The sequence below is a fragment of the Cimex lectularius genome, unplaced genomic scaffold, assembly GCF_000648675.2.
Source record: "Cimex lectularius strain Harlan isolate CLEC.00 unplaced genomic scaffold, Clec_2.1 scaffold61, whole genome shotgun sequence".
In the NCBI taxonomy this organism is placed as follows: Eukaryota; Metazoa; Arthropoda; class Insecta; order Hemiptera; family Cimicidae; genus Cimex; species Cimex lectularius.
The window spans coordinates 828,831-843,863 of record NW_019392650.1 but is presented as its reverse complement, the minus strand read 5'-3'; the positions used below and the strand labels follow the sequence as shown (position 1 = coordinate 843,863).

At 33.4% G+C, this 15,033-nt stretch overlaps 2 protein-coding genes across 2 annotated transcripts in view; one reads left to right on the top strand and one right to left on the bottom strand.

Moving 5' to 3' along the window:
* Positions 1 to 5,715: 5,715 nt before the first annotated feature.
* On the bottom strand, positions 5,716 to 7,442 carry LOC106672709. The gene is made up of 4 exons (XM_014404346.1): positions 7,261 to 7,442; positions 6,920 to 7,204; positions 6,043 to 6,116; positions 5,716 to 5,960 (listed from the first exon to the last, which is right to left on the bottom strand). The coding sequence occupies exons 1-4, from the start codon at positions 7,340 to 7,342 to the stop codon at positions 5,739 to 5,741; spliced, it is 663 nt and encodes a 220-aa protein (XP_014259832.1). The 5' UTR covers positions 7,343 to 7,442; the 3' UTR covers positions 5,716 to 5,738.
* A 4,447-nt stretch (positions 7,443 to 11,889) lies between these two features.
* LOC106672655 overlaps positions 11,890 to 15,033 on the top strand; it is a 10,966-nt gene continuing 7,822 nt past the window's right edge. The window contains exons 1-2 of the mRNA XM_024230594.1: positions 11,890 to 11,974; positions 14,779 to 15,024. Of these exons, the coding sequence (XP_024086362.1) occupies positions 11,914 to 11,974; positions 14,779 to 15,024 (307 nt within the window). The 5' untranslated portion in view covers positions 11,890 to 11,913. The remainder of the gene's footprint in view (positions 11,975 to 14,778; positions 15,025 to 15,033) is intronic.

The window sequence follows — 15,033 nt, the reverse complement described above, 5'->3', positions numbered from 1 at the left end:
GAGTTGGGACAAAGCCGGTGAGTGACACAAATAAGAATTTCCAATTGTGCATTCCGATTATTTAAAAAAATATAAATTAACTTAACTGTAAGATTACAATTAGCAAATATTTATTACACTTTTCCTTGAAAGAAGTTTCGGCAAATTCTATTAATTGAAAACAAAGCTTAAATTCATTAATAGGCAGTTGTTGTTCGTGGGTTTTCCATAGAGTTCCGAGCTTAGTATGGTGCAGTTCATAAGTTTCAACGTTTTCATTCAAAACGGATTGTGACAAAAAGCTGAAAGTCTTTTTTGAAAAGTTGGATCTTATAATTTGAACGTGAATAACCATCCTCAAAAGGCATTAATAGACACCTGATCACCGCGATCCATTATTAACAAACCAAAAATGGAATAAAAAATATAATCAAAAGGAAATGGAAGCGTGAGTGGATCGGATCGGCAGAAAAGCCCCTAGGTATCATGGCTGGCCTTCGGAGGATCTGAATCGTATAAGAGGGATCATTCTCACCCGATTAAGAATAGGGAATGGGCGGTTGACCCGTGGACACTTACTTTAGGGCTAAAGTTCGGATTAGAACTTAGGCCTCTTCCATCAACAGGAGCAGGAAACGGCGAATATGGTCATAGGATAAGCAAACACGCAGTTTAACTCAAAATTCTTGCAACCAGTTTGAAAAATCTTTCTTTGTATAATAAACCAATATTTAAAAAAAGGTTCTCCCCGAATTCAAAAAAGAATATTTGGACATGGTTCCAGAGTTCAATGGGAACAATGTTTTGACAAGATTCATCGAAATATCACAAATGTTAATGAGCACATTTACAACCAATTGACTAAACAATTTTCAATATGTATATTTACTACCTTGGTTGAGGAACAAAATAAAAGTTTCAGCAGCTGAGGTAACAGAAAATAACTACATAGAAATTCTTCAAATCGAAATTTCTAGGGTAACTCAACTACATGAAAACTCATATAAATTCTATCAAAGAGTTCAAAAGATTTTGAATTTACTGATAGCAAATTTCAAAAATCACAACCCAATTCAATTGAACACTAATTAACGATGCTACAAGCGTGTACACCCTATTTTCTTTTCAGGAGGAATATTACCCATCAAACTTGGTACAGCAAAGGTTCACACTTCTTAATGCACTTTAATCCTTTATTTTGACTTAAAATTCCCATTTATCAAATTTAAAATTTTAAATAATCAATACCATAAACTATCATCATATGTCAAATTTAATTATATGATAAAAGAAGAAGTTACACCCTACTTTAAGTTAATGACCTATTCGATAACTATTATTGATGATAGAATAAATAACTTGTTAGCGCAGGCGAAAACTAGACACAGACGAGGGATTGTTAACAGTCTTGGTTCCTTAATAAAACTTATTACAGGGAAACAGGATGACTCAGATGGTGAACATTTCCTACAAATTTTAAATAACATAAAAAGAAATTAAAAATAAATAGCAAAACCAATTACAATTCAAGAACTCTATAAATAACAATATTAAAGGATTTAATGGAACAATTCAAACCCTACAATCTAATGAAAAAAATGTTAAAAATAAAAATTAATCTCATGGTCAAAACCATTAGAAGAAACGCATTATTGACAGAAATTAAAGACACTTCTCGATAGTTGCTTATCCTTTATCAGTTGCTTTGTAATACTCTACAAGACATTGTGAACTGTTTCATTTTGGAAATTAACTGAGTGTCATGAATTACTTATAGAACTTAAAGTTTAGGAAATTATAAATATAATAATTACAAATATAAAATTTAAAATGTGTAAAGCCTCTGAATGTTTTAGATTTTGAAAATATATTAAGAGTAAATTTTTTATTAGAAAAGGATCAGATATTTCACAAGCCAACATTATGTATGGAGCAAGAATTTGAGTTATCCTACAAGTTACCAATACCAAGTAAAGGTCCAAAGGCCAAGTACTTACTTTGGCTTTTACTTGGCCAAGTACTGAATCCAAAGCTCAAAGAATTACTTACCTCAACATCTGTCCTAAAAATAAAGTATATCAATGTCACTAAACATTCATCTCTACTCATCCAAATCTTAATAAATGAAATAAATAATAAATTGAGAGGATCTACTACACTTTGCAAATATACAGCTCTCCAAATTGACAGCAACCATTTGGCGTACATTACAGAAATAAACCAATTTTTGGCCGTTTTCCCTGAGACTCTAAAAAAATTTTGCAAAGACTCTGTAGAATCAAGAACATTACGGGGTATACTTCTGATAAAAGCAGCCAGATGGAAACTCATCTACTGAGAAAAAACTCTGATTTTCTAATCCACCTATGGCAAACCAACCCTTATTAACGTCTCCATCATGTTTCTCCAGAGCAGACTCCAGACTTCAGCATTAAACTAAAAAAAGACATATTAAGCTTCATAATAACTATAGTTTATCTTATTCATTGTATTAACATCAATTTTAATATTTTCAAAACACGAGGCAGATGACTCCGCCAAAGCCAAAAAATATATATGTACATTTATAAATGTAAATTGACAATCCATTTCAATTTAGATTATTTTGACTTATTGTAATTAATCATAAGATAATCGCTGTATGTTCCCCCAGGGGTGCTTACTCTTGAGGAGGGAAGTGTTATAGATATAACTAATAGTGCATAATAGATAAAATACGTAGTAGACTCTCTCCCGCTCTGAAAAAATGATTGTTTTCTTTTTCCCTCAACCCACCTATTATTACGCTACCTGGAGTAGTAATGGAGGGAAAACCATAACTAATTGTGATTAATTATAAATAAACTTTTAAAATCCCCAATATTTTAATGCATTTCACTATGAAGTGATAGATGACAGTTACTAGAAAATTAAAAGATTCCAAAATTATTATTTATTGTTGGATAGTGAAATCAGCTTTTCCTCTTCTTTGTACATTGTAATAATGTCACTTCCTTATTAAAAATTAAGATAATAATGTATTGTATTTAAAATAACAAACAAGGAAAAGTGAGGGTGTATGAATATTCAACTTGTTTCCTTATATCATCATGTTCCATTAAATGCCCCATTTTTAATTTTTTCAGTTTCATCAATGGTTTATGATAAAGATTAATTTACAAAGCACACATAATGGTTTGGGAAAGGATTCAGTTTGTACTTACATTACAACATACATTCAAGTTTAAAACATAAATCATTTCTAGAAGAACCTTTTATAGTGAGATTTCTTCAGCTCTGGAGGGTGATGAACTTGTAATTTGTTCATTACCGACCATTTTGGTCTGACTATCATTAAATTTTAGTTTATTGACATGTTCATTTGCCTTAATTTTTTATATCAATATTTTACAATGGAACTATAATAGTTTGACTATAATATTACACGTTTATAACTATATGAACCAATATTTTTGATTTCTTTGTTAATTATAATTTCCATTGGTTTGCTTATGTTACATGTATAATTAGAATTGTCTAATTTCTTTAAACAAATTGCAGGCAACTTTGAAGTTTTAAAGCTTGTAGTAAAGGAATATGCATAACCGGAAAAAAAGCGAAATAAAATATTTTGGGCTTGCAGACAAATATTTACAAAACAGTAAATTAAGAAGGTCGCTGCTTCTTATCTGTAATCTGTTTGCTGTATTAAAACAAATCCTCTCAATTTCATAAATAAATTAGGATAAAATAAAATAAATAAACTGACAGATTCTACTTTTTTACAAGACACAACAAAACTTGTCTGAATACTTACAAGTTGCAAATGGTGCAGACCGAATATTTAAAATAAACATTGTAAGTAGACATTGTCTATGTGCATTCCGGATTAGAAACTCAACTCAAATGCTTATCTTATCATATGCAAATAGTCCTTAGTACATTGTTGATTATGCCACTATAACACACTATAACCTATGACCAACATAAATAAAAAAGAATGGGGTAAATTTTTATTTCATAATATATAATTATTTCTGTTTATGGTTTATAAAGTTAAAGGTTTTTGTATTTTAATTTATATTTATGCACATAACAGTGACATTATGTTGAAATGGGAATACGTACTCCAACATAACCATTTTTTATTAGGTTGGAATTAATAGGCAGAACTATAGATTTTTTGCTTTTATAATTTTGTGAGTATTTCAGCTGTCCTAAAGACAAGAAAATCATCAATAAAACCCAAGAGAACATTTACCTTTTACTTTTGTAAATTTTTTATTTGGAAAATATTGATAATAGGAAAATTTCAATTTCACACATCCTTGCTTTCAAAAGTATTATATTATTTGTAAAGTTTGAAATAAAAGCCATCATTACATTATACTAAGAAGTATTTCACTACTGTATATTAAAACAATGGTCAAACTTTATTTTTTGAACAACTGTAAATGCAAGCAGCAATCACTCCCTAAGTATGTGAAACTCAGGTATCACAATGATAATGTGTTTAAGCTTGCATGCATTGAGAAGTAAAATAGCCAAGCTTTCGATAGCCTCAGAGCCTGACTCAACTATTAATATGTATTACTGTTAAAATTGTTTATAATATGAACTTCTCTGGTCTGTCTTGAAACACACAAACTGGGTGTTCCGCAAAACAGCATCCTCGGTCTGATCCTTTACTCTCTACACACTGCAGACATTCCTATCAATCCCGACACAGTAGTTCTTCAGGCCTTCACAAACACCCAGGACCAAATCTCCTGTTTGGAAGAATGGTTCAGGAAGTGGAGGATTAAACTAAATGAAACCAACCCTCAGCAAATAAATTCAGCCTTCGTCGTAACACCTGTTACTTACCCAGCAAGTAATGTCATACACTATTTAGGATTTTACATTGACAAAAGACTTACCTGGAAACCCAAACTTGACTCAAAAGACTAGAGCTGAACATATGATATAAACTACTCAACCTACTCAACAATCAATCTGGACATATGAAATTGAATTGTTGGATTCAATCTAGCATTTCAACCTTCAATGAATCCAGTAGCTTCAATCAAAAATCCTTCTAACCATTACCCAAGTTCCCTACTTCCTATCTAACCTTACTATCCAGACAGACACCCAAATACCATTTGTCATCAAAACTGATAAAAAGTTGATACAGACACCTTCTTAAAGCCCCTGAACCTCATCCAAAACCTCTAGTCAAACACCTTTCAACGCGAACCCTCCCCAGCAATCATCAAAGACAAATAAAATGCCATTGGCCTTGCGATTCCGTCCCTAGTGAGAAAAGTGAATAGTGCTGTAATCAATAGATTATTTCTCCACATTAATATTATTATAATACAAAATTTGTAAATCACAACTAAGTTGCTTGTAGCGATCTGGCACTGTTGTAACATAATAATAACAGTTTTTAAAAAATCTTGAAAATAATTATACACATATTACATAATATATTATTAAGTAAATTCAGCTAGTTAAGACAATTGGGGCTTGTTTGTAATATTACTGATAATAAGACTGTTTTATTAGTGTTAATTCACAATATTTACAACTTGTATTGATTACTTAAGGAGAGTTCACAACCTTTCTTTTTCTTCCAACTGTCTATTAGGAACACTAATACTTTAAGGTTATAAATAAGCATGTTTTGTTAGTTGTGTCTTATTTGTTATGGTGGCTCTTACCTACTTCACAATGTCAATCTCTACTTATAAAATCTAGTTAAATTGTTTAGAGTAAGAAAGCTACATATATATTTGTCATGTTATCAGTGATACCGAAGACCAAAACACGCTGAAAAATAATTTCCACCCAATCAGAATTTTGTGAGCTGTGCTTTTGTAAAAGTGCCTGTTGAGGCACCCGATGAAATCATGGAAGAAGAACGGGTCAATCGGCTTTTCCTGGAGGCAGCCCACAGGTCCCAGCTGGTGGATGGCAGCATAGTCGAGGCAAGAGATAAGACCATCCTTATTGCAATCCTGAAACAGGAAATGACTGTAGCCCGGAATGATGGTCTGCGATGAAAAGGCGATGCGTATTTCGTTTTATCCACAATCTCACCCGGGCGTATTTGTTCACATATGATATAACAGTTCTACGAGAGCAGTTGACATCCAGGGCACAGTTGACAAAAGCTGAAATGAAAGTTTATCTCTTTAAAACTGTATAAATGATACTTGGAAAGCTCTCTCTGATTATAATTAATACCAGCCTTCAATATTATAAATTTATATTTAAAATATTTTAATTTCTTAATATTTTCAGTTAATTTAGGATACCAATTGGCCACACTAAAAGAAAACTTGGCTTGTAGGTGTGAAGATTTTATTTTCATTATGCATGGAATTAAATTTCACACTATTAAAAATATCTAGATCCCTCTGCAATTCTTATCTTTTATTTCCTTGATAGTGGCTTGGGTTTTATTGTTTTTATAACCTAATTTACAGGTCAATTAAAATAAAAAATCACTGATCTGGAGATTCCCCGAAATGCCTTGCCCAAACAACCATATTTTGTGTATTGCTTTTCAAAGTCACAATTCAACAAACATCTTTTACCTCCTGGTAAAAACTTGTGTCCTTTTGTAAAATCAATAAAAATGAGGAAAGCTGGAAACTAGTTGAAGTTTGTGATTATGATGAAGTTGATGGGAGTTTATCACCTCTAACGCTGTAATGGCTTCTGAAATAAGATGCCGAAGTTCGTTTGTTCACAAGGAAGAATCACAATTTGTGGTAATATGAAAACTACCTTTTACGGCAGGTACGGCAAATACCTTAACGATTAGCTTGTTGTAAAACTTCAAGAACACGCACAATTTTTAAAAGAAGCTGTCAATTGTGCCCATTAAAATGTTAGGAATAGCTTTAGAACAATTCTTAAAAATAAAAAAAATCTTCAGATCCGGTGAAAATATTTGGTAGAAGGCACCCACCGCCTCTCTTTCGCGGCGTGTCGGTGTCCAGGGTCGGCATCCCGGCGTCCCTCCAGAACAAGCGAGTCATCCTGAATCTTCCGCAGAGGTTCTCGAAGCAGTTGTCAGCCTTCCTGTTGCAGCCGGAAGCACCCTCGCATATGCACTGTAGGCAGACATCGTCAATTGCCCTCTTTCGGATCTCGATTTCTTCCTCCTCGTCATACTCAGGCGTCTTGCTGGTAGTCGTGTTGGAGGACTCGGACTCGGTCGTCGTCGCCGTCGCCGTCACAGGTGGCTCCGATGCTGGGAAAGCAGGGTGGATAAATCGTTTTTTCTTTCACCCGATTGCACATACTCACTTACTATTTCTTCTGTTTCGTTCATAGACTCTAAACCGAAAGTTCCCGACAGAACGACGAACGCAATTATTGCTAAATTCATTTTTTTCCCTGCCAAAAATGACTAAAACCTACTCTCAAACTAAAAACATATGCGATGAAAAGGGTTTTTTGTATTTAGGTTATTACCCATTATATACAGCTAATTAGATGGTGAAGCACTTGTTTCCATAAGGAAGGCGTGAACTATATCTCAATCAAAAGCTCATATTTATAGTAAAACAATGACTACACAAATTTATTTCAAATTTACTAGAAACTAGAATAAATTTCAAAAATCAAATGCTCTCATCCTATACAGGTCTTCAGTATTAGAAATATCGACCATTTTTTCACGCACGAACTGGATCAAGGTGGTATGGTGGAAGAAAAAGCAAAGTCAGTTATTACTTCCAAGCTTTCGACCTATTTTAAGGTCTCATCAGGGTAAAATAATCGTAAATATGTCTACAGATTGACATATTTAAGTTTTTCATAGACGATCTCAAATTTCCTTGAAGATCGACTCAGTACCAACCTTGCCAAGGACTGTAACACTTTATGCCCAGTTATTTGGTGCAATGGAGGACAGGCCAAACATCAAGGAGGATATAAGACTAGAATAGAAATTATTGTAAACGGTCAAACTTCAGGTTCATCAATCGTCAAGAATGCATACAGGAAAAAACAGAAATTACATAACGATAAGGTCCAAATTTATTTCTGAAACCAATTAAAGCTTTAAATACTTCAGGACTCATCGCCATCAGATTTTTTTAAAGGCTTATTAGGTCTTTAAGCCAAGTCACCATCGACACCTCTTCCATGCTCACTGAAGATTGATTCCTCCATCTCAGAGAAAAATAAGCACCCCTTAAGTCAAGCCCGAGACCTGCCAGTACCCGAAGTCCCGTACGGGCGTCGTCTCAACCGAGTCCCGCTATATATCATACCATACCACCAACATGGGGCAGCAGTGGAAACAAGAATTGAGGGGATATGAAATTACATTTTATCCATTAGTTGGATGTCTGTTAAGAAGTTAAAAATTTTGTTTATTGAGGTTGAATTGTTGTTAAGTATGGATTGAAGATCTTTGGGGATTTGGTGGAGGGTTCTAGCCGAGGTGTAGAAAGGATGTAGGATATATTATTATGCAATATACCGATTGGACATATAGTTTTAGGGGTTCTTTCAAGGAGGAAAATGGATGAGCTAAGAGTGGCCAATTCCAAGCAGTGTTAGAAGACCGTTACCTTTTCGGAACGGTCTGAAAAAAGAGTTTTTACGTACTTTTTATTTACGAGGAGTTTGTTTATTGTGCCGACGTGATGTATAAACGATATACATAGACGTAATAAACGGTAGTTAGATAAAACAAAATAGAAAATTATTCAGAAATCGTGAGATGCGGTCTGGTGTGATATAGGTTTCAGAAAAACATTTTCTTCATCGTGCCAACGTTTCGATCGATAAAACAATCCAAAAACTTTTTTCCAAAATTACAGATCCCCCTCCTATAACAAATAAATCTGACGTAATCTACAAGATCAACTGTTTAAACTGTCCGGCAACTTACATCGGTCTTACATCCCAATATCTGGACAAGAGAGTAAAGCAACATATCTATGATTGCAAAAAACCCAAGCAAAATCCTACAGCACTCGCTTCCCACCATTTTGAACACCAACACAATTTCGACTTCAAAAATCCAAAAATATTCCATACAGAACAAAACAAACATAAACGTAATTTCTTAGAAATGGTTTATATCAACAGAGCTAAACACAGCATCAATTACAGAACAGATACATATAAACTCAGTCGCAGCTACGCCAATATCATTAATCAAATTCAATATAGATAACATATGTGGTGATTAGTGACCGTTAATCGATATTTATTTAGAAATAGTGAGATGCGGTCTGGTGTGATGTAGGTTTCAGAAAAACATTTTCTTTATCGTGCCATCGTTTCGATCTTTATTGAGATCATCTTCAGGGCCTGGGATTTACAAACATTGTTTACATATAACACTTACATTTTGGATGTGGAAAAGTGAATTTATACAATGCAAAATATATTTTTTTTATTATATATTCAATCAAAGTATTTCTACTCACTCAAAGTGTTTGTCTTCTGAGTATTTGTGTCATTCTTGCGTGTCGTGTCGAGAGTGCCAGTGAGATTTTGCTATTTTGTGTTTATATACGTTGGATTTTGAAGGGGTGGGGTAGGATGTAGGTATAGAAAAGACATCCTTCCCCATAATGCTGAAAGGATAATCTGGCCGAAACATTACCAACACATTGTTTCACCTCGTCGGCTCTTTTCACCTCAAAGATGCCGATGCCTTACACAAAAATGTCTTTTTTCTGTACCGACTTCCTTCCCCACCCCTTCAAACTCCAACATATATAAACATAAAACAGCAATTTCTCACTGGCACTCTCAACACGACACGCAAGAATGACACAAATACACAGAAGACAAACTCTTTGAGTGAGCAGAAATACTTTGATTGAATATAAAAAATATATTTTGCATTGTATAAATTCACTTTTCCGCATCCTAAATGTATTTGTTAAATGTAAACAATGTTTTTAATTCCAGGCCCTGAAGATGATCTCAATAAAAATCGAAACGTTGGCACGATAAAGAAAATGTTTTTCTGAAACCTACATCACACCAGACCGCGATTCATGATTTCTGAATAATTATCGATTATCGGTCACTAATCACCACACAAAATAGAAAATACAAACCAAAAACAAACAATTATATTAATCCTCGATTTTAATAACGGATTTACTTAACAATAGTAAACATGAAGATTGCTCATTTCTCATTTTGTAAACTAACACCTTTTCTCGTTTTTTCTACATTTTAATCCAGTTGTATTCCCTCTAACCATGGAAAGACATAAACTTGAACCAGAAGTTCGCACTATTATTGTGAGAATGAGTCATCGAGGTCACGATTCGTAATCGGTTATGGTTGGCCTTACATCTTATGCCCCTTTGAGATGACCTCCAGCAACAGCCCACCACCAGTAACTCTAGAGAATATAGTGTAGCGAACCTTCAAACCAGGGATCTAACTGGCAGGGTTTTTCGATTCGGGGCGCCGAAGAATCTACCCAACACAGGGGATTCGTACAATGCCCCAGTTCGTGCTCCCTTCAGTACAGTTTGGAGAAGGCGTTGTAATGGGATTTGTTGTTCGTGGAGGACGAACTGGACTCCATACTGTTGAAAGCAGCCTCACCGCAGTCCGTTATGTCCATGAAATTGTCGAGGAATACATTCCTTAAACCAGGGATCTCTTTGGCTGGAATTTTCGATTTCTAGATGACAATGCCAGTCCTCATAGACGCAGAGTTGTTCATCAATGTTTAGAAACGTTGGGAATTTCACATCTGCCCCTTCCCCCATTGCTTCCAGACCTCAATACCATTGAGCACTTGTGGGATGCGTTGCAGAGAAGAATTTTCGATCACCATCCGCAGCCAGTTGACCTGCAGCGTTCCAGCAGCTATGGAGTGAAATTCCTTATCAACTTAGTTACAACCTTATTTATAAGGTAATAATAAATAACAGTATGCCTAACAGGTGCACATAGGTAGCTAACAGAGAACATTATACACCGTATTAATTGTTTTAAAAAAATTATTGTGCCAATAAACAAAATTAAGGATTTAAAATTTATTTTATTTTTCAAAATCCGTAATTAAATTTTCCTTCAGTAAAAACCATAATAATTTCTAATCAATTTTCATGCAATTTATAATAAAAATAAAATAAAAATGCTAGGGAAAGTAAATACAACAAAATTGGCAATATCACTAATTATTTTTGAGCATATTTTTAATTATATGCTGCCTATAAACAACTAGTCCCAGCTAAAAAATATTGTAAAAAAAATATTTTAAATATTTTTGCAATTTCTTCAAAGAAAATGTTACTGAAATTTACCTCAATGATTTTGAATTTATCGGAAATAGAGGTTATTCTCGCTTTTTTCATGATCGTACTAAAATTATTTTTGTTGGTTAATGTTAGAAAGCATTTCCATTTTTGTTTCTTTTTTAAAATAAAAAATTAAATACATTTCTTATTTTCATTTATTTGGACGGAATTTACAGCCATCATCATCATCTAAGTATTATATTGGCATTCAAATTGTACAACATTTTGTTAAAAACTTACATTGAATTATCCCTAACCACCCATCAATTTATAAGTAAAAGTGGAAATATTGCAATACACTTAAAATGTTTTAATTTAATTTTACAATTAGATTTATGAATTTCATTTACACGTTAAAAAAAAGCTCTGATCTTGTTTTGGAAAATTTGTAAGGTAGTATTTGTATTTCTAGTATAGTAGCCAACAGAAGCCAAGTCTGCGATTTTTCTGTATTGAGATAACTCAAACGCTGGCCTTTATATTTTTCTTAATGGGATGTCTCTTAATATAGGATATATTTAATTTAAAAAGTAAAACACAAAAAAAGGTGGAAAATCCAGTTGACTATCCTCGGACCGTTCTTCGCCCCACAATGATCTTGATGACGTCAACCATAAGGAGGTACATATAAAGGCCGTTTTGGCCAGCAGCCTTCTCAGTAGTCATCATGATCTCCCGCGTTTGTGTGTCGATTTTTGTCATCGCCGTCGGTGTGACGCTCATCTATGGTAAATAAATAAAACATCTTTCTTAGATAAACTGCCCAGGTCCAACGCTATCCCACGTAGAAACCCCTAAAAATTTTCATTTTTTATCAGCTTTTGCTTTCGTTTCGGTGAAACAGGCAATGTTCGCGTTGATAAAAGAAGCTCAAAGATGTTATTGTGCATTTTTGTATGATATGAAAACATTTGGAAAGATTCACCCAGAGAAAATTTGAAGAGAAAGCATTAAATTCGATGTCTTGAGAGGAAACTAGAACGTAGTAATTACATGGTCCTTAAAACAAGAAAAAACAACATGATAAGAAAGTTTAATATAATTCAAATTTCATACAGTATTTATTAATAATTTGTTATATAAAAAACAAAATAATTTACTTTTTGTTAGTCTAAAGAACTTTACAAACATACATTAATGTGCACATTAGGACATTTGGACATTTAAAGAAAGCTATTTCTTTCTTCTGGCTCGTTCTTTTGGGTAAATCAGTACTGTTTAATAGAATAAAATTTCATACCTGTTTATTTTGTGATTTACATTGTTTTTGGTTTATTTAAATATAGTAAGACCCTAATTTCGTTTTTTCATCCTTACGTACATGTTGTTCACATATGTATTCTAAGTGTAAGTCATTGTCAATGGATTATATTAATGGAAAAAGTTCATTCGACACGAACCATGTTTCTATTTATCATGGAATATCAAACTGGTATATTAGGAATGAACGAATAAGAACAAACACCGTAGTTTGGAAAAAATTAATTGATTCTTTGTCCCGACAGAAAAAGACGGGAAAATTATCCCCCTACCAATAGAAAAATTACTAAGTAACGAACATCCCGAGCTATTAGGGAAAAAAATTATCGTCAATTCTACTGAGATTGGCATTGAGAGCAACAACAACGATGACTCAAATGTTAGGCGTTCGTATCGGTAAGAACGATAAATGACACCCAACATGGCCTTCGAATCTTGAAAACCTGCGTTTCAATTGTCATTCTCGTCTTAGCAAATATCGAAACAAATCCTGTATACAAAACTTTTTAACTTGCAGATGTGTCTGTGAGTTGGGTTGCTTACAAATAAACTTCAAACCTCGTTAAATTTACCGAACTTTAATGTGCAATTGGTTGTTTCTTCAGGATGTTACATTGAAATTAATAATATTTTGTACGCTGTATCTTACGCCTATTTTCGGAGTCAGTGAGTTGAGTTGCTTATAAATAAACAATTTGGGCACTCTCAACACGACACGCAAGAATGGCACAATTAAGCAGAAAACAAACACTTTGAGCCTGATCGAAACGTTGGCACGATAAAGAAAATGTTTTTCTAAAACCTACGTCATACCAGACCGCATCTCACGATCTCCAAATATTCTAATAAATAAACTTTAAATCCCAATAACTTTTTTGAACTTTAATGTGTATTGGTTGTTGCTTAATGTATATATAATCACCCCACCTTCATCATTTCTGTCTGTGAGTTGGGCTGCTTACAAATAAACTTTAAACCTCATTACTTTATCAACTTTAATGTGAATCAGTTGTTTTTTTAAGAATGTTACGTTCAAATTAGAACTATGAAACGGATTTTGAGGAGGGATAAGTTAGTAATATTGTGCACACTTTTATCTTCGGGCATTATTTTGGAGACCTCATTACATCCACTTAGGTTGGCTTGACTAAATAACACACAAAATAATCAAAAATTACATTTTGTTGAATCCGATAGAAAAGTTTGTATATTCGCTTAAACATAATGTTAATAATAATAATAGTAAATTTCTGATGCCTAGATTTGAAAGTGTGCGTTGTTTTTACAAATTGTTATACCACGAGATCAAACCCTTGTCCGTTGCCACCTATCTCGTTTCATTACTATTATTTCATTACTACTTATTAGTACTAGTACACTTGGTTTAGTTTTTGTACTTCAACTATTGTGAATATATAAAGTTTAATGAGTATGGCACAAAAGAAACCGAAACATCAAACAAAAAAAAACTTATAGAGTATATTTGCAAAAAAACGTGCAACTTCAAAAATAATGCTAACAAATGGTACAATACAAATTATCCATTAAATAAAATATAAAAATGAATAATAATAAAGTCTTTATTCAAAATAATAAAGAGTATTTTAATTGTTGCGATAATACATTGAAAAAATGCACACAAACTAGGCAAAACACTGTTCTAAATTTAATATTCTTGGTCAATTGATATTTAACAAACTCAGCCAAAATGTTATTATAATATTATTTCTGAATATATCAGTAAAACAGTTGTTTTAAAGGCAACTCATGAAAATGCATGGCGTTGTTCAGTAGCATTCTAAAATTATGTTAACCGAAATTTTTTTGTATGCAAATTAGTTGCGAAATTATCTCAACAATTTAATTTTCGTATAATAGGAAGAAACCAGTTTACCAGCATTCTGGTAAAAGTTCTGCTACTTTTAAAACTTGGAAATATCTTTAGATAAGGACTTCTTTTTTGCTTATGCTAATTCAAGCCCATGTCCCTCGAGTGGGCAGAGATAAACAGTCTTTGACCCCAAAACTGGTTTACAACGACAAAATAAGCTCGGATAAAATATTGACCAACTTCTGCCGGTCTTGGACAAGGCATTATAAACCAATTATACTATCTCTGAATTCTGCGTTTTTTATATATGGGGAATAAAACAACAAATGTTTGTGGAAAATTTAGAAACAGTGGCCACCAAAAAACGGGATCTTCTTTGTTGGGATCTTAATATTTTTACCCCTAGATAGAAATATTTTACATATTTTTTATTATGTTCAGGTCAGCAAGGCTTTTTGAACGTCAAGCCTGTCAATGAACTGTGCTTGGGTTGTATCTGCGAGGCGATCTCGAACTGCAACACGTCCTTAGGATGTTCGGGCAATATCTGCGGCCTTTTCAAGATCACCTGGGCCTACTGGGCTGACGCGAACAAACCAACGCTCAAGCTCGACAACCCTGACAGCAATGACGGTAAATTTTTACGGCATTTTTTTTTTAATTTATACAATTTAAAATATCAAAGATGTTATTGTG

What these genes read in the sequence shown, in the direction of transcription:
- LOC106672709 (XM_014404346.1), bottom strand. Translation starts at nt 7,342, where the DNA reads ATGAATTTAGCAATAATTGCGTTCGTCGTTCTGTCGGGAACTTTCGGT. An exon ending in CGAAACAGAAGAAATAGTAA is followed by an intron (nt 7,205 to 7,260) that starts GTGAGTATGTGC and finishes CTGCTTTCCCAG; the next exon opens with CATCGGAGCCACCTGTGACG. An exon ending in ATGTGAACAAATACGCCCGG is followed by an intron (nt 5,961 to 6,042) that starts GTGAGATTGTGG and finishes TTCCTGTTTCAG; the next exon opens with GATTGCAATAAGGATGGTCT.